Below are 25,734 nucleotides of genomic sequence, written 5' to 3' on the forward strand. Positions count from 1 at the left end.
ATTCAAACTTGTCTCTGTCAGACTCCAAGTCCACTTCTTGCCACTAGGTCATCTACCTCCACTGTAGGTGACTTCTAGGCTGGTTAATATTTAGAAACATATTGGGATCTTTCCATCTTGGCTTGCCCAACCTGAGCAATATGGCAGAGCTATCCTCTGCCAGGTGTGCTCTTAGTTCTACAAGGTCCTCAGAGGACTCATCCCAGAGCCTTCCAACTAGTCCTATTTGACCAGATAGCACCAAAGAGCAATAGTAATAAAAACAGTTAGCGCTATGGTACCGGCAAGCGCTTAGCTATGTGCTAATAAACAGTTTAAATGGACTGTCCCATTTATAGTTCACAACAGTGCTATGAGGCAGGTACTCTTTGAATACCTCATCATGTCGCAGATGAGAGAACAGCACTGCAAAGATTATGTAATGAGGGTAAAGCAGCTAGTAAGTGGTAGTGACAGGATTTGTCTTGACAACAGTGTATGGTGCCTTTTAACCTCTTAACACACTTTGGTCCCTACTGGTAATGAACGTGATGCTTTGGCATTCTAAGTGCCTTTTCAAACTCACAGTGACTCTCACAGCTAACTGGGTTGCCTTGCCCTGCTTTTATATGACCTCACCCTTTTTTGATAATCTGATTCCTGTTTGGCAGTAGATACTGTAGCTTAATGCATTATACCCCCTGGGAAAAGATTTGTGCCCAAAGAGGATTCTCCAATGAGAAGACAATGCTTTAATATAATGTACTAGGTAATGGTGGTGATGTCGGCGTGCTGCCCGACTGATGACAACTTTTCTCCACTGAAGCAGCATCTTGATCACCATGGAAATCTTTTAAAATCTTAACTTTGGTCAAGTTTAAACTATGATCTGTTGGAGGTCAAAGATTATTTAGTGCCTGCTCTTTAAAAGGGAGTTGGATAATGCCTTTTAAAGTAATAAAAAGAGCATCCCTGCTTCTTACCTTCAAAGACCGGCTTGCTTAGGAACTTATATATCCAGGCCTCAGCAAGTCCATGGAGCCCTGTCTGACCTGAAAGGTACCTGCAGTCCAAGTCAGAGCTCTCCTGGAGGCTGAATCAGTACAGGGCTCTCTTGAGGGTTCATGATTAATCTCACGTTGTTTCTTTATTCCATAAATGTATTTTGTATATAGGCACTATATTAGCTTCTTGAGTATTTTTCACTATGGCCAGCCTAAAGAAGACTGTATTTGTCCCATAACAGAATAAAATCTGCAGGGTAATCCTAGAATTCAAGTTCTTACAAAGATCAACAGAGAATTCTATATACCAATATATTCAATCGGAAATTTAATATTTTAAAAGATGAGTGTAATGAGTTCCTGATTTTGAGTCAGCCTCCAGTTAATGCATTCTGGGATGTCCCTTGCCTTCTTTTAGTCTGGAGTTTATATGTTTTCATATAACATGAGACAGCATGGCCTGGGTAACTTACTTGACAGGTGTTTACTTAGGACTAGTAAGTGCTTTTCACTTTTGCAAATATGCAAAGACTATAACATCATGCCTGCTCTTAAAGGATCTAAAACCCAGTTAGACATAATTTTGGAATGGGATTAGACAGTATATCACACGATATCAAATTACTTATAATAAAGACCCTATCTTAGCCCTGTCTTTCTCTACTACCTTATAAATGGCAGATAAAAAGACATAAGGCATGCTTGTTAACTATCTGGGAGACACCAATCTGGGGGTGAGAAATAGAGGCTAATATACTGAATGATAGAAATAGTGATATCAGTAAATAAGAACTTTGTGCTGAAACCAACAAGTTGAAGTTAATAGGAATAAACAAAAAGTTCTGCATTTAGTTTGAAAAAACTCAGTAGCATAAGTACAGGATGGAAGAGAGCTGTAATTTTCACATTCAAAAAAATCCTGTGGACTTTTTCATTAACCCAAAGCTTCACTTACTATCCTAAAATGCTTGCAAAGCACCAGGCACTAGGTAGGCACTGTGGGATCTTTCCACCCAGTGCACCTGTAGATGCAAGCTCATTGGTCTATAACGTGGAGTTCAAGGGGGAAAATATTCCCACTGACTGGATCTCATTGGGAGTAGACATAACACTCTAAGGAGGTCATATTTGATAAAAACAGCCTGTAGAAAGGGGAGACTAGATTGGTGAGTGACAGGGAAACCAGCCTGCATAGAAATATTGAGTGACCACAGGATGTTTAGTCTAGAGAAGAAAAGATTACGGGACTTTGATGGTTGTTTTCCAGCATTTAGAGACTATTGTGTGACTATAAGAGGAACCTTAAGGTTTTTTGGGGTTATTTCAGTTGGACCAATGGGGCGGGTGAAAGTTAGAGAGGGGCAGATTCATTCTGATGTCTTCAGAAGTTTCCCTGCCAACCTTGGCAAAGCCTGAGCACTCCAGCAGAAACTAGCTGACCATCTACCATGTAGACTGCTCCCTTTTGGAAAGACAACATTTTGTTGGCAGTTGGAATACATGATCTCAGAGGATCCCTCTGATGTCAGTGCTCTCCCTTTTATTTTTCAAAACAAGTGGGAAGTAACCTAACTTTTCCTATACCTTCCTTAAGCCTTGAGACCCACAAGAATTTTGCTAGCCTACAACTAATGAGTTCATTTCCCCATCTTCTCCAACTTCGCTGGCAGAAACAACATTGACTTAGTTAACAGAATGTCATAGTAAGTATCCTCCAAGCATTAAAATACACTGCTAACCTATCTGGGGTAAAATGGTAATTAAAACCTAGACTGTGCCTTCATTCATTCACCAGTTGGACATGTAAATACCAGTGTTCACCAGAACATACAATCAGGGGAAAATCTTGCCTCAGTGTGAAGTAAATGGTGGGAAGAAGTTCACAGACCAGAGTCCGTGAGATGGAGCACATATAAGGCTCCACATACCATCCGCAGCTCAAGGAGGGGGACTAATGAGCTGTGCGGATGCCAGAGGAAGGGAGGCACCTCTCAGCTCCCTGGAGCTGCCTCAATATTTACCGTGGCTGGATCTCCCAAGCTTCACAGTCAAAGCCAGCATATTCCGGACACCTGCTGTTTTTAGGTGTGCCCAGATGTCATCAGCTAAGAAGAGGAAAAGTCACCACATCCTCAGTTGGCCATTCCTGTTGTCAACTTAGGATCAAGGAACACTTTGGCCAGAAAGTTGCCTTCAGCACAACAAAATGTGCAGTTCTAGGGAAGAGGACCGATGAAATATTTCTGCCAATAAGTTGCAGTCACCAAAAAACGTATATTTACCTTTTTATTTCTTGCCAAATACATCATTTGGGCATTATGTCAACCAATTTAGTGTCGTCTTGAAGGGTGAAGTGTTACTAACTTAATATCACTGTTTAGTTTAAAAGGGTGAAATCTTACTGCTTTAGTATCTTGTGAGCTTGTGTTTATAGAGGTGGGCAAGTAAACATACGTACAAGCCCAGTTTTAGTCATTACCATTAACTAGAAATCACACTACAGTGAGGCAGTATATTTCGTTTTTTAAGTTGAAGAGCTCAAAGGCCTCAAAATAATTATTTTGAATGGTAACAACAGCCACTAGGAAGAACTAGCTAAAACATAAGTTGAAAATTGGTTGTAGCATTGGTTGTAGAGTTATGAAGATGATAAGACTTCAAATAGTTACTAATAGGGATGTAGTTATTCAGTGAGCAGAAAAAATATGTAACATTTACACAACTATCAGTAGCTTTGCCACGTAAAAGAACCATTATCAAAAAAACAAAATGCCATATAGCTATTTTATGTATAAAAGTATAACGAGAAGCATCATTACTTCTCATGAAGTCAGATACCTTCTACTAAGCTAAAACATAAGGTATTGGGCTTCCTTGGTGGCGCAGTGGTTGAGAGTCCGCCTGCCGATGCAGGGGACACGGGTTCGTGCCCCGGTCCGAGAAGATCCCACATGCCGCGGAGCGGCTAGGCCCGTGATCCCTGGCCGCTGAGCCTGTGCGTCCAGAGCCTGTGCCCTGCAACGGGAGAGGCCACAACAGTGAGAGGCCCACGTACCGCAAAAAAAAAAAAAAAAACCATAAGGTATCTAGGGATGATAATGAAAATGACAAAGGGAAAAAAGCAAGAACCAATTCTCTTTCCAACTCATATAAGGACCCACCTGCTATTGTGGGTTTTTTTCATTAATTTTTATTGGGATATAGTTGTTTTACAATGTTGTGTTAGTTTCTACTATACAGCAAAAGTGAATCAGCTATACACATACATATATCCCCTCTTTTTTGGGATTTCCTTCCCATTTAGGTCACCACAGTGCATTAAGTAGAGTTCCCCGTGCTATACAGTATGTTCTCATTAGTTGTCTATTTTATACATAGTATCTGCTATTGTGTTTAGATACTCAGCACACCACCCCCAAAGGTTGCTTCCACATAACATACTCAAGTAGACCATTCCAAGGTCGTTTTCTTACTCGTAGAAAGAGCAACATTTCACAGTTGAGTTTTGTTTAGTAAACCTACATCAATCAATTTTAATCCAAGTGCGTAAATCTGTATAAAATGAATGATAAGGCACCCGAGAAGTAATACTAACACTCCAGACACATGAATTTATTTAACCCTCAAAACAATCCTATGAAATAGGTGCTGTTATTCTCCCACTTTAACAGAGGAGGAAACTGAGACACAAAGCGTTTTAAGGAACTTGGCCAAGATCACACAACTAAGAATTGGCATAGGAGGGATTTGAACTCAGTCTGGTTCCAAAGTCCAAGTACCTAACCATGAGGCTGTACTGCCTCTCCAGTGACAATATGTTGGTAAAATTAATCAAATGCCTACTGTGTACTAGGCACTGTGCTAATCCCTTTATATACAGTAGCATATTAAATTCACCAGTTGGGTCATCTGGACGTAGGTAAGAGAGATAACAAAAGAATCACCAGGCCAACTGTTCTGTGTGTCTTTAGCCTAACGCCTGCGTTTGGGTGTGGTCGCTGAGTTACTTGAGACTGTGGGACGTTAGCAATAAATTATTATATTATCTCCTCCTTGCAGGGGTGGAATGGTCCAAACCAGTGAGCAGTATGAATTTGTGCATCACGCTCTGTGCCTGTACGAGAGCAGACTTGCGGCAGAAACCGTCCAGTGATTCTCTGAAGACTTACCAGACCATCGCTCTCTAGGGGTGATTAGTCAATTACCCACTTGAGGCTTCTGGAAGGAGCTTCCTGCAGTGGAAGCAAAGAGAAGATGTGAAGCCAAGCTGGGGCATGGATTGTGGAAGATGGCAACATATTCAAGATTGCCAGCCTCTTGTGTATATGAATGCATTTGTAAGCATCCCCTAAATTATTTTGAAGGTCCTTTGCTGATGGAGGTATGATTGATTTCTCACACAGCTAAGGAGGATTTTGTTTTGTCTGTATTGACTATCTGCCACACAGAATATACGTATGAAATTTATGTCATCAGATGACGACTTGAAGAGCTGCTGAAGAAATTATTATTGTGTGTTTAGATGCTTTTATGTTTGCAAAAACTCTGTCTTGTGAATGGACTGTCAGCTGTTAAACTGTTCCTGTTTTAAGTGCTAATTCCTTTCTCAGTTACCAGAATCTTGCCGCTAAAGTTGTGATTGAAAATGGATTTTTAACAAATAAGTCCTTGTTTTTGAAAAAAAAATCAGAAGCAGTAACTATTTTATATGGAAATGTGTCTTGAAAATATTATCTATTAAATGTGTATTTATCAGTACCTCGTACCAATCAATTACAGAGCACAATGATTGTCATTGGGGATGTATGTATTTACTCTCTACTATTGGGCATAGAGGTGGTTTCTGCTCCAGAATTCTACCCACTGTATTTCTACATTGTGAGTCATTTTACTTTCAAAGGGAAAAACAAATTTGTAGCAACTATGATGTGTTAAGAATTTTAAATACTTGTCTCTCTTTTACTAAGAAAGAATTTTTGAATATGCTGTCTACCTGAAATCTCTCTCCCAGCAAAAGGCAGATGCCTTTGGGAATGATGTAACCTGTCTCATTTCCAGAGGTTCTTTAAAAGGATGCTGCCATGGATATCCTTAAATCTCTGAAAGGATTTAATCCTCAAGAGACAAATAAAGCTTAAAAAAAAATAAAACTACACTCAGCAAACACTAGATGTTCTGCTCAAATATGAATTTTTCATGCAGCTAATGCATTTAATGTTGACTTTGTTTCCTACTGCCAATAAACTACTCTTAATACTAAATGTTGAGTAAGGCATGGACTTTTTTTTTCCTGTTTGAAGAGAGACCATTATCTTTTGGGGAAAGCCTGAAGTCGATAGTGGGATGGGTTTAATTTTAGTCTGCCTCTCCCCAGTGGAGATGGCTATTTCAAACTGTAGTATTGTCAACACTTGAGAGATAATGATCTAGAAGTGCCATCATTATGTGGTTTTCCTCAATAGGCTCCCAGCTATCACTATACAAACAGTACATGTTTATGTCTTTGTATCACTTACCGCAGACTCTCATAAATTACACGATTTCTGTTTGTTCAGCAGAATCACATCACCTGAAGAGACGGAATGTAGGAACATTCAGTTACCTAAGATTACAATTCCTTTCTTCCTTCTTGAGCTTACGTAGTCATGTGCCACAGGGATGGCAGAAGAAAACTTACAAGTTTTATTCTGCTCCTGAAGGCTGGAATATTTTCTACATAAAAAAAAGAGAGGCAATCATAATCCCTTCTTTCTAAGGAAACAGAAAAGGACAACTGGTGTAAAACTTCCCCCAAACAATTCAATAGGAGGAAGTGCTCGTCACTGACTTTTCCCCCCACCATGAAGGCACATTTCCTTCCTAGTCTTTGCTTCTCTTATCTGGGAGATTTTTTTTTTCCTCCAAGCGAAGCATGAACAGTCGTTAAGTGGAAAATGGAGGCTGAATTTTACGTGGCGATTCTTACCTGCTTCATCTTCGGGAACTCAGGTGAGTGGGTCTGCCTCAGTTTCCTGAGGCATTTCTCCAACAGCCTGTAGTGGAGTCTCTGTCCTTTGAAAAGTGTCTGAAACAAGGCGGAAATGGAGCCGGGTCTCCATGGCAGTTTAGCCAAAGACAATGAGGAGGGGGAATAAAAATGAGCCTGCCATGCCCACACAGTTGAGATTTCTCTCCAAAAGAAAATAAATGGCCTTCTCTTGTGTCTTCCAAATGCCTCAGGCAGCTCCTGAAATGGCATCCTTACAGCAGAGAGTAAAGCAACCCTGAGGGGGGAAGAATGTATCATTATGTAACAGTCTGTGGCATCTCCATGCTTTTTCCCTGTCAGGCTATAGTTTTGTTTCCTTTGTGTTAAAGAAAGAAAATATAAGAAATATGATTAAAGGGGGTTGGGGAACTGTGGTGTGTTTTATTTGGAAGTTGTGATTTGGAACGTCTGAATATTTTCATGGGCGAGCTGAGAAAATTAAGTAAAAGCACCTTGAAAATGGTTTTTGAGCCTGAATATCTCATTTTTTTATCCTGATGTTTAACAATTGGGTATTTAGTTTCCTTACATGGAGAAGAGGTGATTTTTTTAATCTATTAGCATTTGAAGGAAGACTGTAGATACTGTCACAAAATAGAGAAATGCTTCTCCCTAGGATTATAAAAAAATTAGTTTGTGATAATTAATACTTTCATTTGGTTGCTATTAGCTAGGAGGGTGTGCTAAGAGGAATGAGAAATTTTATTTGTGGATAAATATATCCAATTTTTAAAAATTATGTTCAAACTAGTCCATTTGTATACTAACACTTATTGCAATAGTAATTTAAGGTTTGGAAAAAGGGTTGCTTTTTTAGAGTGGGGGATGGAGGTGAGGTGGAAGGAGTGAAATGGTTAAAACAGGAGCTGGGTTTTTTATAACTTTAACATATTTAATTATTTAGGCTAAAATATCGCACCATACTCTTTGGATGGTTTTGTTTCTTTTCCAAGCTTCCTTTCATTATTTCAATGGGGGTGTATTTTCTTCCCTAAGCCATGTGAAAGGAGAAGAAAGGGAGCTAAGTGTGACATTTTGACATTGTCTGCTTTGGGATTTTAAATCACATGTGTTGAATCTGGGAATAGTCACTTGAAATGATAGCAATTGCAAAAGATAAGTAAACCTCGTATTTTGACCTGGCTGATTTGTGGGTGGGTTGTTTTTGTTTTCTGGTGGGCCTTATGATTTGCTACGTAGTACTTGATGAGCTTCTCATCTTCCAGAGGGGTTTCAGATTGTCCATGTCCAGAAACAACAGTGCCTTTTCAAAAATGAGAGAGTGGTCATGGACTCGTGCAATGGGACCAGCCAGAACCAGCAGTGGATGTGGACTGAGGATGGGAAGCTGCTTCATGTTAAATCTGCTCTGTGCCTGGGCATCTCTGATTCTTCTGGTGGCCCTTCCCGATCCGCCATCTTTGCCCCCTGCTCCCGGGCACCTCGATGGACTTGCTATGAGACGGAAGGGTTCCTTGAGGTGGAAAATGCCTCTCTCTTCCTCAAGAAACAAGGCTTCAGGGTAGTGGTCAAGAAGGGCAGGAAGTACCTCCACAGCTGGATGAAAATAGATGTCAACGAAGAGGGAAAACCAGTCAATGAAAGCCTCTGCTCTAAAAAAGGTGAGCTCTTCCTTTCAGAATCGATTCTGAAAGTTTTTCTGCTAAATGTCTTGTTTTTTCACATTCAAGGGAAGTCCACATGCCCCAACAAAATTCCTATGGAAGATTCATAAGCTAATGGAAATGGATCACGTGGTACCCACTGACTTGGAAAACTTCATTATCTTCATTAAAATAAGCTCAGCTTTTTCTGTCTATCTCTCATTCTTCCTTCCTTTTTTTCTTGCTTCTTTTGTTAATTCAACAAATATTTCTCGAGCTTCTCTTTTGTTCCAGACATTAAGCACTTTGATTAAGTACTACTAAATGTGGGTATGTAGCTCTATGTACATATGTATATGCAATGACTAAAACCAATGATCAGGAAATTAATATTTTTGCTGATTTAGACACTTCTATTCTCTGATTATGAGGAACTATTACAACATCATAATGGTGCTTGCTAAGACTGGGAAGATAATAAATTATGCTTTTGACAATCTCTTGTACTAATGTTTAAGGGTAGATATTTTTTGGAGATAACATATTTTGAAATGGTAAGAACCAATGGGCAGCCACAGAGTTTTCTAATTTGTTGATCTTTGATGGATATAACCTAGCTGATGGACACATATAAAAACTTGTATACACGTGCATACATTTTTGGTACAACATACAGTTCAGTCCTAGACTAGGAATTTTTATTTGTGGATACGGCTTAATTTTCTATTTTATTGAATCATCTTATTGCTTATTTACTCCTCTATTAGAGGTTTGCTTTAGGAAGTCATGAAGGATAAAAGAATTATTACATATTTGGTATAAGTCACTGGAGGAATTCTGTAGAAATGAAGCCGTTCATTAAGATTAAAATTTGTCAAGGTTAAGGGATTTGTCCCAGATAATTCAGTGGCAGAGGTATGATTAGAACCCAAGTTTCTTGATTCTTCAACCAGTACATGTTCCATTTTATAGTACTTCCCAAATGCTTACACAGACTCTTGCCCAATTGGCTACATCCAGAATCATCTGGTGGGGAGACAGAGTAGAGGGAATCATTGCCATCATTTCTTCCTCTGTGATCATCTCCAAGATTTGATTCCAAGAAAACTATATTTGGGCATGATACTTGATATTTTTTTAAAAGTTCCCCAAATAATTTTGATTCACCTCATCTGGGGATCAACATCCACTGTACCTTTAAATCTTTTTATTAGGTGTTGATTTTTGAGGCTTATATGGGTTTATTTCACCACACTGATCTTTGAACAGTTATCTGTCATTCATTCACTTCAAAAATTAGACAAACATCTAATTAGGTGCCAATTAAATGCATGGGCTCTTCTACAATACAAGAAGAGTCCCTGTTCTTATAAAATTTCTGATATGAGAGTAAGATAAAAAACATGTAAAAGTTAATTAGAAAATTCAACTTTATCAGAGAGTATACAGCATATAGCACCAGTTCATACAATTCCTTTCCTGTAGTTCATCTAACTAGGCCTGTCCTAAACAACAGAGAAACATTGTAAATATTTCAGTTGTAAGGTGTATGGTTATACACAAGAAGTGAGATTCCTCCCCAAATCCTAATCAAACCTTATTTAGAAGAATATTCTTTCATTAGAACTTTTTAAAAGCACGTATGGATTCAGTAGATATGGGTTACTTAAGTTAGAAGATAATTCATGGAAAAAATATGGGTTATTTAAGATAGAAGATAATTCGTGGAAAAACTATCTCCTTTGACCTTCATACAAAACATGCCCAGTGACAGACTTCACTTCAAAAGTAAAGTAGTACAATATATCAGTTACAGTTAACCACTGAACATGCCATATCCAAAAATGCCTGATAATGTGTGTTGGAAAAAAAATGGACTTCTAGAAAATGCAGAGCTAAAATTTGTATGATTCTAGTTCAAAAAAATCTTATATTTGAATATGCATATGTACAATGTATACTTTTGCCTTAACATGGTTATAAGCTAACAGACACATTTTTCTTCTCCATCCACACAGAATGATATTGGTTGACTCATAGCATGAACACTCACTGATTTTCTAGAGAATCCATTGTGAAAAATTAAATTGCATGCAGATGTTTGTGATGAATGATTCCAAATGTCCTTTCTTAAAGAGTTGATAACTAAATATTATACTCTTAAGCAGTACAAATATACATGTTGTTAATCCATAGGATGTGATTTTAAAAATTAGGTTCTTCATACTCTGGTTTCTCTTCATATCGAATAAATCTTTCGCCTTTTACTAAAAAAAAATAAAATAAAATTAGGTTCTTCAGTAAAAGCATACCTGTGAAGGTCAAAATCTGAACCATACATTTCATGTTTGTTTCACAGAGGAAACATTCATGATGCCATTCAAATATCTAAGTAATATTTCTCTATTACCTACTAGGTGCCAGAGCTCGTGCTAGTAACTGAAGTACTCTACACCAGTGATTCTCAACCCAAGCTTCACATCAGAATCCCAATGGGACCTTTGAAATAGTATTAATATCCAGGCTTCATCCTCTAGGCCAACTGACTCAGGCATTATAATTTTTAAATGCTTCCAAGGTGATTCTAATGTGCAACCAAAGTTGAGAATCACTAAATATGTCTTTTGCTTCTTAGGATAATGGGGAAGGCAAATAGGTAAATAATTAATTACAATAGAGTGTAAGTAGGAAAAAAAAAAAATACCCCTCCCTCCAATGTATATTCTTGCCAGTGTGTCACATTAAGCAACTGTGGGGTTTTTTTTTTTTTTCATTTAAAAGATAATTCTTAAATTGGATATTTTTTAAACAATCCTTTGAGTGCCCACTGGATTTTGTCATAATTTAGCTATGCTTCATTCTCAATAAGACACCTTTTTTCTTTTTCTACCTCTCCTTTACTCGAGTCCCTCTATACAGGGAGGGTGAATTGAATAGGCTTCCAAAGTGGATTAAAATTCAATTCAAAAGTTAAGGTGAAGGTTTTTGAGAGAAGGACCTATACTAGGTAGGGTCAGATTTCCTCAATCAGCACTACTGCAATGATTTTTTATTAGGAGAAGAATGTAAAATTGACCTGTATTTAAAATTTTTCATATAATTTATATTTCTTTAAAACCCCTTGGGACTTCCCTGGTGGGCCAGTGGTTGACACTTTGCCTTCCAATGCAGGGGGTGCAGGTTCAATCCCTAGTTGGGGAGCTAAGATCCCACATGCCTTGCAGCCAAAAAACTAAAACATAAAACAGAAGCAATATTGTAACAAATTCAATAAAGACTTAAAAAATAAATAAATAAAACCCCTTAAAACAAGCTTTTAATGGACAAATAGAATTTAATGGGACCTAATTAATGGGAATCTAATTAAAAAGAATATATAGATTGTGTAGAACCAGGATCACCAGTACGTAGTAGAATACCAAATTAAAGAAAAGATGGATTGAGATTTTTGCCATTCCCTCTGAATTTCAAGTTTACCCTTAAAGAATATATTACACATCTTCATTCTGGACAAAAAAAAAAAAGTGTACCTGGTAGACAGACTCTTTTATAAAAAATCAAACTTTTAAGATCATTTTTTTAAAAATTAGAGGCTTCTAGCTATTATTCTGAATAGTAACAGTAATAATAAAAAGCATTGCCTCCAAAATGCCAACACATCTGGCTAAAAATTACAAAATTTCATTCTCCACGTATATTCTTTTGTCAATCAGTTGCCAGATATCCAGTTATCTGGAAACCATCTTACCTTTAGCAAGGTGTCAATAAAACAAGTGATTGACAGATTCTAATTTTTCCTCCCTATATTTTGGTGTTATATTGTATAGCTACATCCTTAGAGTCACTGTATTAAGAGTATGACTTTTAGAAATATTTTGTGTATAATTTCTCAGTCTCTATAAATTCACACAAGGCAGTGGTCAATAATGCAATAAGGAAAAACCAAACTGTATTTTGTTCAACAGTATAGCAATTTTAAATAATCACACATTTGACTTTTTTAAGGATTATTATTACTTTAGTAGTAAAAATGCATTCTGAGGCTCAAATCTCTAATTTACAAGCTCTTAAAACATAGCACTCCTAAGTAAAGGGTTTCCTGCGTAGCAAAAACCTTATAAGCTAAAGCGAAAACTATATTGGTCTACAGTTTGGGGGGTCCTTGTACATTTCTAGGAAAGTTCACTAGAAATTCAATTGAAAAGATCATTTTTCCATGACCAAGTCTTTTGTATATACAGGAGATGCAAAAGGAAAAGAGTTAGAAAAACTAAATTACTGTGCTATAAACCTGTTAACAGGGATCATAACTTAGAAATCTTCATCTCCTTTAAAGGTAATCTTGGTTCCCTTGGTCAATAAATGCTGTCTAAATTAGTAAATGTTTCAATTTCTAAAAGGTGCTGAATGTCAGAATTATTGGGAACAATAAAGGAAAGCTAAGGACTACTTTATGCCACTATTGAAGTCATGACTGTTGCTTTTCTCTTCTTCCCAAGTTAAGAAGAATTTTTAAATCAAAAGTTACAGTTGCAGCTATTCCAACGGGAAATAGTCTTGACACCACAAGCAGACAACAAATGTTACAGTGGCCGAATCATTGAAGTTTTATGGACCTACATGATCTGGAAAATAACTCATTCATTGGCCCCCTCTTTTATATGGGTAACAGAGAAATCTACTCAAAGGATATTACTGATCTGCAAGCATATCTAAGCAAATAATCCTTAGGAGAGGGAAATAAAAGCATTCTAAACTTGAAAAGTTTCCACAGCACCGGCACAAATCTATTGGCAGGTAGACTATGCTCATGTAGTTCTAGGTCTTCTGGATGAAGAGTACAAAATTCCATCTAGCCTTTGGATACCTATTCCAAGGAATGCCAAGTCTCCCTACAAGTATAAACACCTGGATGATTGTCTAAAATTGTTACTTTCACTAAGATGTTTCATATTGTATGAAGAGAAACATTGTATATGTCAGCCAACCAGTCAACATTTATTCAGCGTCTACCACAGATTCATTCATTCAGCTCTCATATTTATCTGAGGACAGGCAAATTTTTGCAGACATATTTTCAATATCCCTGATATAGCTGAGTTAGTAAAATCGTTAAAAGAGATTTCACTGCTGAAGTAAATCATACTGTTGGCTGGCTTGATATACCTGTTGGTTAAAGTAATTGTTTAATTGTATTCATACAGGTGAGGGAATAAGCATTGTAATAGGTAAACAATCATGTATGCTCTTGGGAGACAGGGTTTTAGTAACTTATTTCCTTTAGGGATTGTTGGAGTGCTTGTAAATACAGAGAGCTTGATGGGAAATGAACAAAGCAAAACCGAAAGTGTCTTTTGTATATACAGACTCTACTTTGACCAAATTGGCTGTCACAGCCATTTTAGAGTTTTTCTCCTAGCATCATTATAACAACATGGGTCTTGCAATTAGCCATTTATTTACATGATCATTGAAAATCATCTGGTCATGATTATTAATACATGCTTTATACGATCATTAAAAAATATCTAACACAGTATCCAGAGTCTCCCAACGATTTTCAACCTGTGACACATCAATGAACTTATCAGGGCCCTGTAACCAGGGCCACAAATGACTTTCATATGTGCTCTTATATCTTTGTGGGTCCCTTTCTCCACTGGGAAAAATAAAATAAGTTAATAGATTTTCGTGTGTCCTAACATTCTCATTCTTTCATGATATGTGAAAAAAATTTTTAACATTTTTTTTGACCGTGAAAGTTCTTTATGAAAAATTATTTTCAAAGAAATTAAATCATTTCATGGGCCCTAAAATCATGGGCCCTAGGCAATGTTCCAATGTGCTTAATGGATGAGCCAGCCCTGGACACACCAAGTTATTCATCCACTTTCCATCTGCCCTTGCCCTGACCCTGTTTACGTAGCCTCTGGCTCAGCATGTCTCTCCCACAGCCTGGTAGCCATGAACTTTTAAGCCATTCTTCCCCCTCCATCCTTCTACCCCACCATCTTATCCTTTTCCAATGTATGTGTTTGTACCTTCCCAAAAGAAAACATGGGGCATTAGGATAAACCAGGCACATCTTCATAAGGCAACCCGTAGTACAGTAGTTGAGTAGCAATTGGCTTTTGAAAAGTATTTCTTTGATTGGCTAAGCTTTCATTTATTTTTTTAACCTAATTTTTTTACTGTGCTATGCTTTGATGTTTTACTATGCTATGTCCTGGTATCAATTTCCATTTATTAATTTTACTTTTTTCTAATCTTGCAAATTTTTAAGGTCTGTTAAAAAAAAAAATTTAACCTCTGATTATGTATGCCTTCTCATTTGTTGTGCCTCCCATTGTTTGTAAATTCTCCATCTTTGGTACTCTTTTCAACAACTTTTCACTTCCTTACTCACTTTTTCAAATTTTAGGCATGTGTATTTTTTAATGTATCCTTTATTTCATTGACTACATTTTCTGAAATGTTAATTATTCATTTTACCATTTCTAATAATTATTTAGACTATTATAATTCCCAGACCTTTCACTTTATCTTTATTCTATCCCAATCTTGTTTAAAATATTTTATATATTAAATGTAAATATTTATGTATAGATATATATATACACAAATCATCATTTTTCTAAGGTATCTTCTGTTTCATTTGCTAACTCTTTTCCAGATTATTTTCCCACTTTTAAAGGGCACATTACATTTGGTGTCTTCCTACAGAATGGAAAGTATCAATATAGTTAAAATGTTCTCTCTCCAAAATGAGCTTTATTCAAGTTATTTCTTTCAATATGCTCGAAAGTTTTTGTATCATTTAAAAGAGGGAAACTAACAAATTGTGTTTTGTCTTTATTATCATCATACAAAAATTCCATTTCTATTATTGATTTTTTCTGAGGCAATCATAGATGAATTAATAAACTAAAATACATATTGCTTTTTTAAAAAATGTATTTGAAATATGGGCTTGATATGATGCAGTCATTGCAAATCATCTTATAGGTGAGCTATCAGTGCTAAACTTTATTTTTCACACATTAAGTGCTAAAACTTCTGAGATTGGACCCAGGATGGTCTGCCTTATTTTGAATTGTGTTCTAAGAGGAATTGTGTATAATGTGGAAACAATGTAGTGGCAATGGTACAATAAAGCTTTTTAAAAATAGCTTCAACATATTGTTCCATTGTGTAAGAACTTTTCCTTGCATTTGTCAAAATATATCTTGTTCTTTCATGAACTGTAAAATGTATATACCTTTTCAAAGAACATCAGAAGAATTATAGAACCCAAAACATCCAAAGATCTACTATTTTTAGTATAATTTCATAGCACCCATTTCAACAAAGAGTTCAGGCAATGGAAAGATGAACTTATTTTCATCACCTTATATATTTCTATGATGGATTTTCTTTCCTCTCATCTACTTTATAATCCTTCAATGTCCACATAAGAAATGATTAGAATTCAGCTTTGCCTCATATCGTATATACAGATAAAATTATATACTTGGATGTATATTACACCTGAGAAACTTATTAGAAATGCAGGTGCTAGTTCCCACACCAGATCTACTAAATCACAATTTCGGGGGTGGAGGGTGGTAGGGCGGTTAGGCTTCAGTTGTCTAACAAGCCCCAAAGGTGATGCCTAGCAAAGTTTGCAGATCACTGCTTTGAAATTCATGAAATTTGGAAATCAAATGTTAAGACTAAAGTTTCCTTCCTGCTTCTTAAATAGCACAAGTTAAAAACATAGGCACAAAGTGAAGGGGTACCGGACCTGAATATTCTGTAGGTCCTTTTTTTGGAAAAATAGTGGTGGCCTAAAATGGAAAATGGACTTGTTTGGTTTGGAGGGTTTTAAAAATACATTTAGAAGGTTAATTAAAGACAATTACAGAAGAGTAAAAATTTTTCCAGAAGATATTCCAAAGCTACACGCAATGGCAATAAGCCATTTTATTTGCAGAAGAAATTTCAAGAGTGTTTTGATCATTTACCGAATTTGGGGGAAGTCTTGTTTCATCCATTGAATTAATTCTGTAAGCTGACTACAAAAAAAATAGTTCTCAGGATGAGAACTTACCAACTGCTCCTTAGTGAAGAAGAGTAATCATAGGTTGACATGCTAAGACATATAATTACATGCTAGGTATTTGGAAGCTTGTCTCTGTGCTCACCTCATCATTAAATCTTTTTTTTTTTTTGAGGGTCTGAGAGCTAAAATGGTCACAGCTAAAATTGAAATCCCCTGTCAACTCAGGGGATTGGCATTGGCCAAAGCTCAAAATGACCAAAATACTAATCTCCACATACAGAAATGTTTCCATCCCAACAATAGATCAATATCTATGTAAAAGGACATTCTAACACCTAACTCAATTAAGACTGCAGACTTAAGACTGCTTCTTGGCATATTGTAAAGGCATATTGCTAACAGTACAGTTGGGTTTGTCCCGTAGAAGACACCCCAGGGATAAATGAATCTGGTCTGCCAGGCACAATGGACGTGATAGTGGCACAGGATTCAAGAAGATAAAAGCAAACAGAAACTAGGGAGAATGTCTAAACATTTATCAAAGCCTAGATCTGGTAGATGTGCAGGTAGGGTTGCCAGATAAAATATACAACATTCAGTTACATTTGAATTTCAGATAAATGACAATTTTTTTACATAAGCATATTCCTAATATACAATATAATATAATGTAATGTATATTGGGGAGGTTATTAAATCTACTGAATTATTGGTTATTCATGAGAAATTCTAATCTAACTGGGCATCACATATTTTTATTTGCTAAAATTTGGCAACACTATTTACAGGGTACTCTGCACAACCCTCCACATCTCAAGGAAAAGGTGCTTAACGGTGATGATTATTTTATTTACATTTAAGAGAACAGCTGATATTTACATCTTGCTAAATGTTTAAAAATACTGTTTCCATTTTGAGCCTCTTTGTATGCTTATAGCACAGTTATAGCCCTGATAGCACAGTTTCCACAACTCTCCCTGCACCCTGTAAAATTGATAGATGGATAAAATTGATAGATGGGTGAAATGGATAGGGCAAATGAGTATGGTCATACTCAAAGTATCTTCTATTTTTCATATAACTGAAGCTTATCTACATGCCCATTGTTAAAGCGGTCTTTTTCTAAGTAAAATTGCTTTTATGTGAAGAATCCCTAAAACATGAGGGTAATTTTAGCAACTGTCCTTTCTTTACCTCAGCTGGCCTGGGAGCAGAAGTCTCAGTAAGGAGTACTAGAAACACAACTCCTCCCCAAATCCCCACTACTTTTAATGCACTTCCATATAGCCCGGGACACCTTATTAGTAATACCACAGAGACCTTCACCAGAAGTACTACAGAAAACTACAGCCAAAACAGCAGCCAGAGGCAGCACCCCAATCTGCAGATGGCTGGAACTACATCTTGGGTTCCCTGGACTACTCAACCCTTCTCCAGCACCACTGAAGAGGTAAGGGGAGAGGGGAGGGGAGGGAGTGTGGTTTGGTAAGGTCTCAGAAAGCCCACTGGTTGAAAAGTTTTGCTTTGCTGGAAATACTGCTACTCAAGCGGGAGATCAGGCACTCTGTGTCCTGGGTGCTAATTGTACATGAATGCATTCTGTGTAATGAGAAAATCTTTGGGATAGAATTAAAATTGCTACACCTTTATAAGCTGAAGAGAATTATAACTGCACTCCTGTAGGTTGGCCACATTTCTGAACCGACGTCAGGGTTCATAGGCTTACGATAACCTAAAACCAGGAAATAGAATTTGAAATCAGTCCCTTGCAGGTCCCCCTGGATATATTTCACAATCGTTTATGCTTATAAGAGAGGGGAGAGAGTCACAAAGCAATGGAAGATTCAGCAATCACTATAATGGATTTGTGAACATGGAGGAGGATAAGCTGAGTCTCATAGCAATTTCACATCAGCATCCACAAGAGGACAGATAAATGGCTGAGAAGCAGCAATGACACAGCCATAGAGTCTGTTCACATAGTGTTTCCATTTCAGATGTTCGTCTCTTCGGTTTTGCTTTCCACTCAGGGTTTTAGGCTATCATTTTAGACAGTAACAGTGTAATTAAAACAAAATTTAAAAGCTAAGGTTTCATTTGGCAATATTTAGCTGTTTCCTGATAAGCAATCCAAATAATTTAGAGAGTAAAAGCCCAACACTATGCATATGACATGCATTTTACTGCTCTGGTTTCTTTTGCATTGTGCAGAAATGAATATTGCACATGACTCCCGACTAGTGAACACATACCTCATTATTGATCACAAAACAAATAGAGCCAGGGCTTCCCTGGTGGCGCAGTGGTTGAGAGTCCGCCTGCCGATGCAGGGGACACGGGTTCGTGCCCCGGTCCGGGAAGATCCCACGTGCCACAGAGCTGCTGGACCCCGTGAGCCATGACCGCTGAGCCTGCGCGTCCGGAGCCTGTGCTCCGCAGCGGGAGAGGCCACAACAGTGAGAGGCCCGCGTACTGCAAAAAAAAAAAAAAAAATTTATATCTATTTTTTCTGTACTGATGTGTGTGTGTGTGTGTGTGTGTGTGTGTGTGTATATATATATATATATATATATATATATATATATATGTACTGATACATACCAGTATACATGTAGTGGTATCAGTATATATGTACTAATTTTTATCAGTATACATACAGATATACACATAGAGACGGAGACAGATACTAGTACAAAACAAAAACTGTGTCAAATAAGAAACATGCTGAATAAAAACTACAATAGAAACATATCTGCCTGAACACTAAAGCATTGTCTTTTAGCAAAAAGAATATTTCCCCATCTTTGCCCAAGTCGGACCATTGTGAAACAAAGACACAGAAAGCTCCCAGACATGGCCAGGCTCACTGCAATGAGTCAAGGACAGCCAGCCCTAGAGCTCTGTCGCCAGCATACCAGTCCCGGGGGCCGACCCAGCACCGTGTTACAGAGCCCACGTGGTCCAGCCCTAGAGCTGGGTTTGCAGCCTTGGGCTGTGGCAACTACTCTGTAGAGTTTTTTGGTTTTTGATTTTTCGTATTTTTCTAAAGTGAAGTTCACTCTAAAGTTTACATGAGCTCCCAGATGGAGCACCAGAATGACTGCAGCCAAAGATCTCATGTTCCATTTTTTTCTTGAAGCTCAGGCAAAACCGTAACTATGTCCTCGGAAGCTGAATGTATAAAAGCTATGCTCTTTCCAAAGGCAGTTTCTAAAACCGCAGTTTTCCATGACTCTCATGCCTTAGGTGAGGCACCCCTGCTAGATCATCATTTGATTTAGTGCGAGCATTTACTTTATAACAGTCTGTTATAAACAGCTGTAGTGAAATACTTGGAAAAGTAAAAATGGGTCACTTGGGAGGTAAAATCCCTGTCCTTTAAAAGTAATTTTGAAAGGTACTCTACCTCAACACCTAGAAGAGTATTAGAGAGGAATAAAATTGTTCAACTTAATCGCTTGGATTTGTGTAAAGAAAATCTTTGTGTGTCAGTTATTTTCTTTATCAGCTAGCTCCTGGTTTGGGAGGATTTTGGATTGACTTACTGTAGTTGGGCCATGAGTTGGAGTGGTCTGTTATCGGTGATGATAGGAAAAATCTGAATGTGAGCTTTTGGAGAGTAGGGACTGTAATTATTCAATTTTGTAGCTCCAGCACCTGAACATAATAATGCTTAATGCTTACTAAAGGTGTGTAGAAAGGAAAGGGAAAGAAAGGTGTAGAGTGGAATGGAGCAAAATGGAGTGGAACTGGAGAGTGAAATGGAATGGAATGGAGTGGAGTGAAATTAAGCAGAGGGGAGTGAAATGGAATGGGGAGAATGGGATGGAGTGCTAGGGTATTGAGTTGATTGAAGTGATATAGAAGTGGGTGGAATTGTTGAACACTTGGGTAACAAATGACACATCTACTGCCGATGTCCATCTACTGCCAAGGTGTGATGGTCATGCTGAGTAACCATGTTTTTTTATATTGCCTAAGTATTCGAAGTTTGTGTGTATCTAGTATTTAATATGTTTCTATTATCTAATACTGTGTGTATATATATATATATATATATATATATATATATATATATAGAGAGAGAGAGAGAGAGAGAGAGAGAGAGAGAGAGAGAGTTTCATTCAGGGGCTAATTATTCAGTTCCTTTTTCTCCTTTCTAGTTTCCCCCATTTCATCTCTTAATCGCCCTTCAACTGCCCACCACCACCAAAAAGGGAAAAAAAGTGTAAAAGAAAAAGGAGAATGAAGCAATGATGACTGTCTAGTGACTTTGGAAAATGTTCATGCATCCAACAAATATTTCCTGACAACTTAACTAGTGTCAGAACAGAGTGGTTAAGAACTCGGGCTTTGAGGTCTAAGGTCTGACTGCCTCTTACTAGCTGGTGACCGAGTCTCAGTTTCCTCATCTATAAAATGAACCTCCAACTCTTAGGGCTGTAGTGAGGGCCAGGAGAGACAATGCCTGTAAAACACTTACCGCAGTACCTGATCCTTAGTAAGCACTTAAGAAGGAATAGCTGTTATTGCTATTTTTTACTGGGACACAAAGATGAATGACAAGTTGTTGCCCTGAAGGAACTCACCATCTGCTGAGGTGTTGAGGGAGATGGAGATTACACGGGCTTGTGTGGAATACAAAAGAGAGGTTCCTGACTAGTGTGGAGGTTTTAGTAGGTGTGCAGTAGGTTAATGTCTTCTGGAGGAGGGAATATCTGAACTGAGCTTCACGGAGTACAGGAGTTAAAACAATAAGAGGTGGGGGAGTGGGGAGGGAGGGATGTGTAAGAGCTGAGATGGGACAGGATGGAAAGTTAGAAGTGATTTAAACTCTCACCTAAAATTAGTATTTTTTAAGAAACTTGGGAATTTTATCACTTCAATCCAATCACACATTCCATACTTGTTTTTTGAGCACCTATTATCTGCCAGACATTGTGGGGGATGTGAAAAATAAATAATAAAGCTGGCGTTACAGAAGCACATAGAATCATTGAGTATAGGATCAGCAAAATCTGTTAAGAGTGAATAAAAGACTTAGACAGTATAAGAGTCCTGTAATAATTCTCACACATACAGATACTGAACATATATCGATGAACACTTCAAACACATGTTTTGAAATGCAGTCTTCATCCAGAAACAGACACTAGTTCCTACTTGTTATTTTAATCACTGACACTATTAGATTATCTGTCGATCCTTTTGTCCCCATACATATGTAGCAACTACGTAGAATTTAGCACACTTGACCTGAAAGAGAAATCGAGAGAAGAAAGAAAAAGAACTGAAATACTAAGAACCTTTTACTTGGAAAGGCAGTGTCATTACTACTAACTCACATTTATGAAGTGACCAGTGTTCTCGATCTGCAAGCAAAGGGTGAGTTAGGATTGGAACATAGGATTGGGACTGGAGGGTGGGATATCACAAAACACTTTCAATGAGAAAGTGGAATGTATTTGTGTTTTCCCTTCCATCAAGAGTTCTTTTGAGTTATGAGGAAGGAAACATGAAGAGATGCTATACACCATTTGCAAAGAAGAGGATCTAGGGGATAAAAATAATAGCTAAAATTTGTGTGCCAGCAACTATGCTAAAGCACCTTCATATACTCTGGGGGGTGGGTACCTGTATGTAGTTTTCCATCACTGTGTAACAAACTACCCCAAAGCTTAGTAGTTTAAAACAATGACAGCTTATTTTTCTCACGGTTTTGTTGGTTGGGGCAGGGAGCGAGGGCGTTCCTCCGCTGGTTTCACCTGGGCTCACCCTGTAGTTGCATTCAGCGTCGAGCTAGAAGTTTCACAGTAGCCTCTCTTGCATGGCTAGCAGTTGACGGTGGCAGCAGGCTTGGTTCTCCACCTGGCCTCTCATCCTCCACTCGACTCTACCAGCTTCTTTACGTGATGGTTTCAGAAAGCTTTGCAAGAGAGGAAACGTGGAAGCTACAAGCCTATTGAGACCTAGGCTCTGTAACCACACATTACTTCTGCCACATTCCACCAGTCAACGGAATCACAAACCAGGCCAGATTCATAAGGTGGAGAAACAGACCCCACTTCTTGATGGGAAGAGCTGCAAAGTCACATTGAAAAGGGGCATACATATTGGGTGGGAGGAATCTGTGGTCATTAAACAATCTACCGTAGTATTTATTAATTTATTATTATTTTGTAGATGCCTAGTTTAAACGTAAAGAGGCGAGGACTCACCCAAGGTCAAATGATTAAAGAATAGCAGAGCAAGGAGGAGAGTACACACACACACACACACACACACACACACACCCTGCACATCTAGTCACCTTATTCTCTTGCACAGAGCTCTTATTAATGAAGGTAAATGCCAAAAGGACATGATTTGGAATCCAGCATCACTCAATGCTACTGCAAAGTTGTCCTAAGTTGACTCTCTTTGGAGCATTTTCCCTACCTTTTTCCTTTTCCTTCTCTTTCCTCACATTGTCTTATGCCAGTTTGGAAGGTTGTGAACCCGAGCCAGTACATGGCTTCAAAACTCTCCTTCTCTCAACCTGGACATGAATTAAATGAATCAACATGTATCACGTGCCTACAGTACTGCCTGGAAAAATAGTGTTTAATTAACATTAGCTACTACTGTTATTATTGTTACCATCACAGTATTATGTGGCAGTGTGTGTCTTTACAAGGGCAAAGTTGGTGGAACAAGAAGCTTGTCTACAGTATGAGTCAGGAAATAGCTAGCTCAGTGGTTCTCAAAGTATGGACCGAGATTCAGAACTTGTTAGAAATGCAACCACTTGGACCCTACCCTAGACCAACTGAATCCGAAACTCTGGCTGTAAGGCCCAGCAATCAGTGTTTTAACAAGCCCTCTAAGTCACACAGAGGTGTACTTTTAAATTCCAGAACCACTGATGGAGATAAATCTTGTCCTTCACCCACAATATCTGTCCCATGGACTTCTAAACACCTTAGTTTCCCACCACTGACGGCACTTCTGTGCGTGTGTCATGAGGGGGTGAGAGGGGGTGGTGACATAAAAGCTAAATAATCAAGTAGCAGAAATTAATGTATCTAATTCCAGCCTCCTGCTGTGACTTTGCAGAGTGTACAACATTGAAGGAATGGGGCCCAGGGTGGGTGAGTGGAGCCTGGGGAGATAGAGAACTGCTGCTAGACTCTAGGCTTCTTGTGTTCTAGAAAAAGGGGGTTCCAGGCACATGGTTCCACCGGGAATGCACGAGACTCTGTATTGGAACATCAGCTGGATTTCAGCACTTGTGCACGCCCTCAGCCAGGCATCCCTGCGTACTACATCCACAGAGGTATACTGTGTTCTTATGCACAAGCCCAGTTGTAGATCAGGCCAGAGGTAGGTGTGAGAAGTGTACCCTGCATGTATTAGCCATTCCCTATGGGCAAGGAGAGACAGGCAGGGCTGGAGGAAGCCGGAAGTCAATCTTTTGGGGACCTGAGCATGAGATACAAAGGGAAGAGTTAAATGTGCAGAAGTGTCCTCCAAAGGAAGGGAAGCCAGGCCTTGGAATTCTGTTTAGCATCAAAATCTGAGCAGCCTCCATTTATCATTTGAGCAGTGGACTCTCAAGAGAGGTCCAGTCTGGATCCCCTCTCAGCCATGTGACCTCGGGGGAGGCGGTTTGATAAAGCGGTAAAGAGCTAGGGCTCTCACGTCAGAGAAAGCTGGTGTAAACACAAGTGGTGTCTTCTACTAGTTACTCGTCATACTTGTTTCCTCTCTAAAATAAGGATAATTAAGGTACTGTATCTGCCTCATAAAACAGTTGTGAGGATTAAAATCTGATTAAGAAAAGTGCTTAGTGCCTTGGCTATACACGATAAGTACTCAATAATGTTCGCAAGCAATACTAACCTCCTGTTGTTGTTTCATCACCCCTACCCTGCCTGCATCACAGGGTTGTTCTAAGAACCAGGTGGACCAGCGTTATTATGTGAAACTGCTTTCAAAGGAATCAAGCCTTGAACATGCATTAAAAATGTTACTGGCTGGTTCTGATTCTACTCAACATCCCTCAATCTGGTTTGAAGGCACACCCCCTTCTTCCCTTCCCCACCCTGCCCTGGCCTGGGCCCGGGAGACGGACCACATTTCCTCAGTTCATGAATAGCCATTGTGGTGCTGGTCTGAGTTTAACGGCTCTGTGCTTCCTTCCAGTTGGCCCTCAGAGACATCACAAACCAACGTGAGTCTCCAAATAAGTGCGGTGGCAAATGCAAAACACCTCCACCTCCTCCCACCCCAGACCCCTTTATCGTGCTACTTAAACACAGGGGAGTCTCTCCACTGCCACCACCGCCCTGTGGCCAGAACTAAAGATGAGACAATATTCCCCTTCACTGAGACAAACACCTAGAAGGAGAAGTACAAAGATGTAGCAAAACAAAGCACCCCACACCATCTCCTAATGATTCCTCAGGACCGAGGGTAGATTCTTAGATTGTCTAGAGTGAATGGGATGAAAGATAAACAGACTTTTCTGAGACTGCCCCTAGTACAGGAAGTCCATTCTAGTGGGTACGATATTGCGGGAGGGATGTGTTCCTGAAGACCCTAATTTATAATTAGCATCATTCAAGTCTAATTCTGACAAAGGGCTGCAGTTCTCTCAGACGGCCCACTAATATGTATTACTATGTGCCAACAGCATAATATGGTTTACAGTTCGCTCGACCCTCTCTGGCTTTAAACTCTCAAGGATTTTTCTTTTCTTTCATTTTCTTTTATTTATAGGGGATTTGCCTGACTCTCCATTTTGTGCACCAAAAGACTGGGTTCATATTTTGTCACAATATAAATCACATGCCCATAAAATGCAACCATAAAACAGAATATGTGCATTGAAATGGGCTCTTTAACCTGCCAGTATTTCTCTGACACATGGGTTTCCCTCAGCAGATGAGGTCAAGCCCAGATGAGGGTTGATGCAGAGAGGAGAGAACATAGCAAAGGAGGGGAAATGAGATCGAAGGAGAAACCAGGATGTACAAATTGAGATAGGAAGTCTGTGGCTCTCAGCCCTGGTCTTACATACATCAGAATCACCTGGGA

At 38.6% G+C, this 25,734-nt stretch overlaps 2 protein-coding genes across 2 annotated transcripts in view; both read left to right on the forward strand.

Moving 5' to 3' along the window:
• PTPRR (protein tyrosine phosphatase receptor type R) overlaps positions 1-6,244 on the forward strand; it is a 248,124-nt gene extending 241,880 nt beyond the window's left edge. Inside the window, exon 14 of the mRNA XM_065888284.1 lies at positions 5,043-6,244. Coding sequence (XP_065744356.1) covers positions 5,043-5,136 — 94 coding nt within the window. The 3' untranslated portion in view covers positions 5,137-6,244. The remainder of the gene's footprint in view (positions 1-5,042) is intronic.
• A 672-nt stretch (positions 6,245-6,916) lies between these two features.
• PTPRB (protein tyrosine phosphatase receptor type B) overlaps positions 6,917-25,734 on the forward strand; it is a 113,352-nt gene continuing 94,534 nt past the window's right edge. Inside the window, exons 1-3 of the mRNA XM_065886747.1 lie at positions 6,917-6,971; positions 8,238-8,633; positions 17,856-18,106. Of these exons, the coding sequence (XP_065742819.1) occupies positions 6,917-6,971; positions 8,238-8,633; positions 17,856-18,106 (702 nt within the window). The remainder of the gene's footprint in view (positions 6,972-8,237; positions 8,634-17,855; positions 18,107-25,734) is intronic.

The sequence above is a fragment of the Phocoena phocoena genome, chromosome 11 (assembly GCF_963924675.1).
Source record: "Phocoena phocoena chromosome 11, mPhoPho1.1, whole genome shotgun sequence".
NCBI classification, from domain to species: Eukaryota; Metazoa; Chordata; class Mammalia; order Artiodactyla; family Phocoenidae; genus Phocoena; species Phocoena phocoena.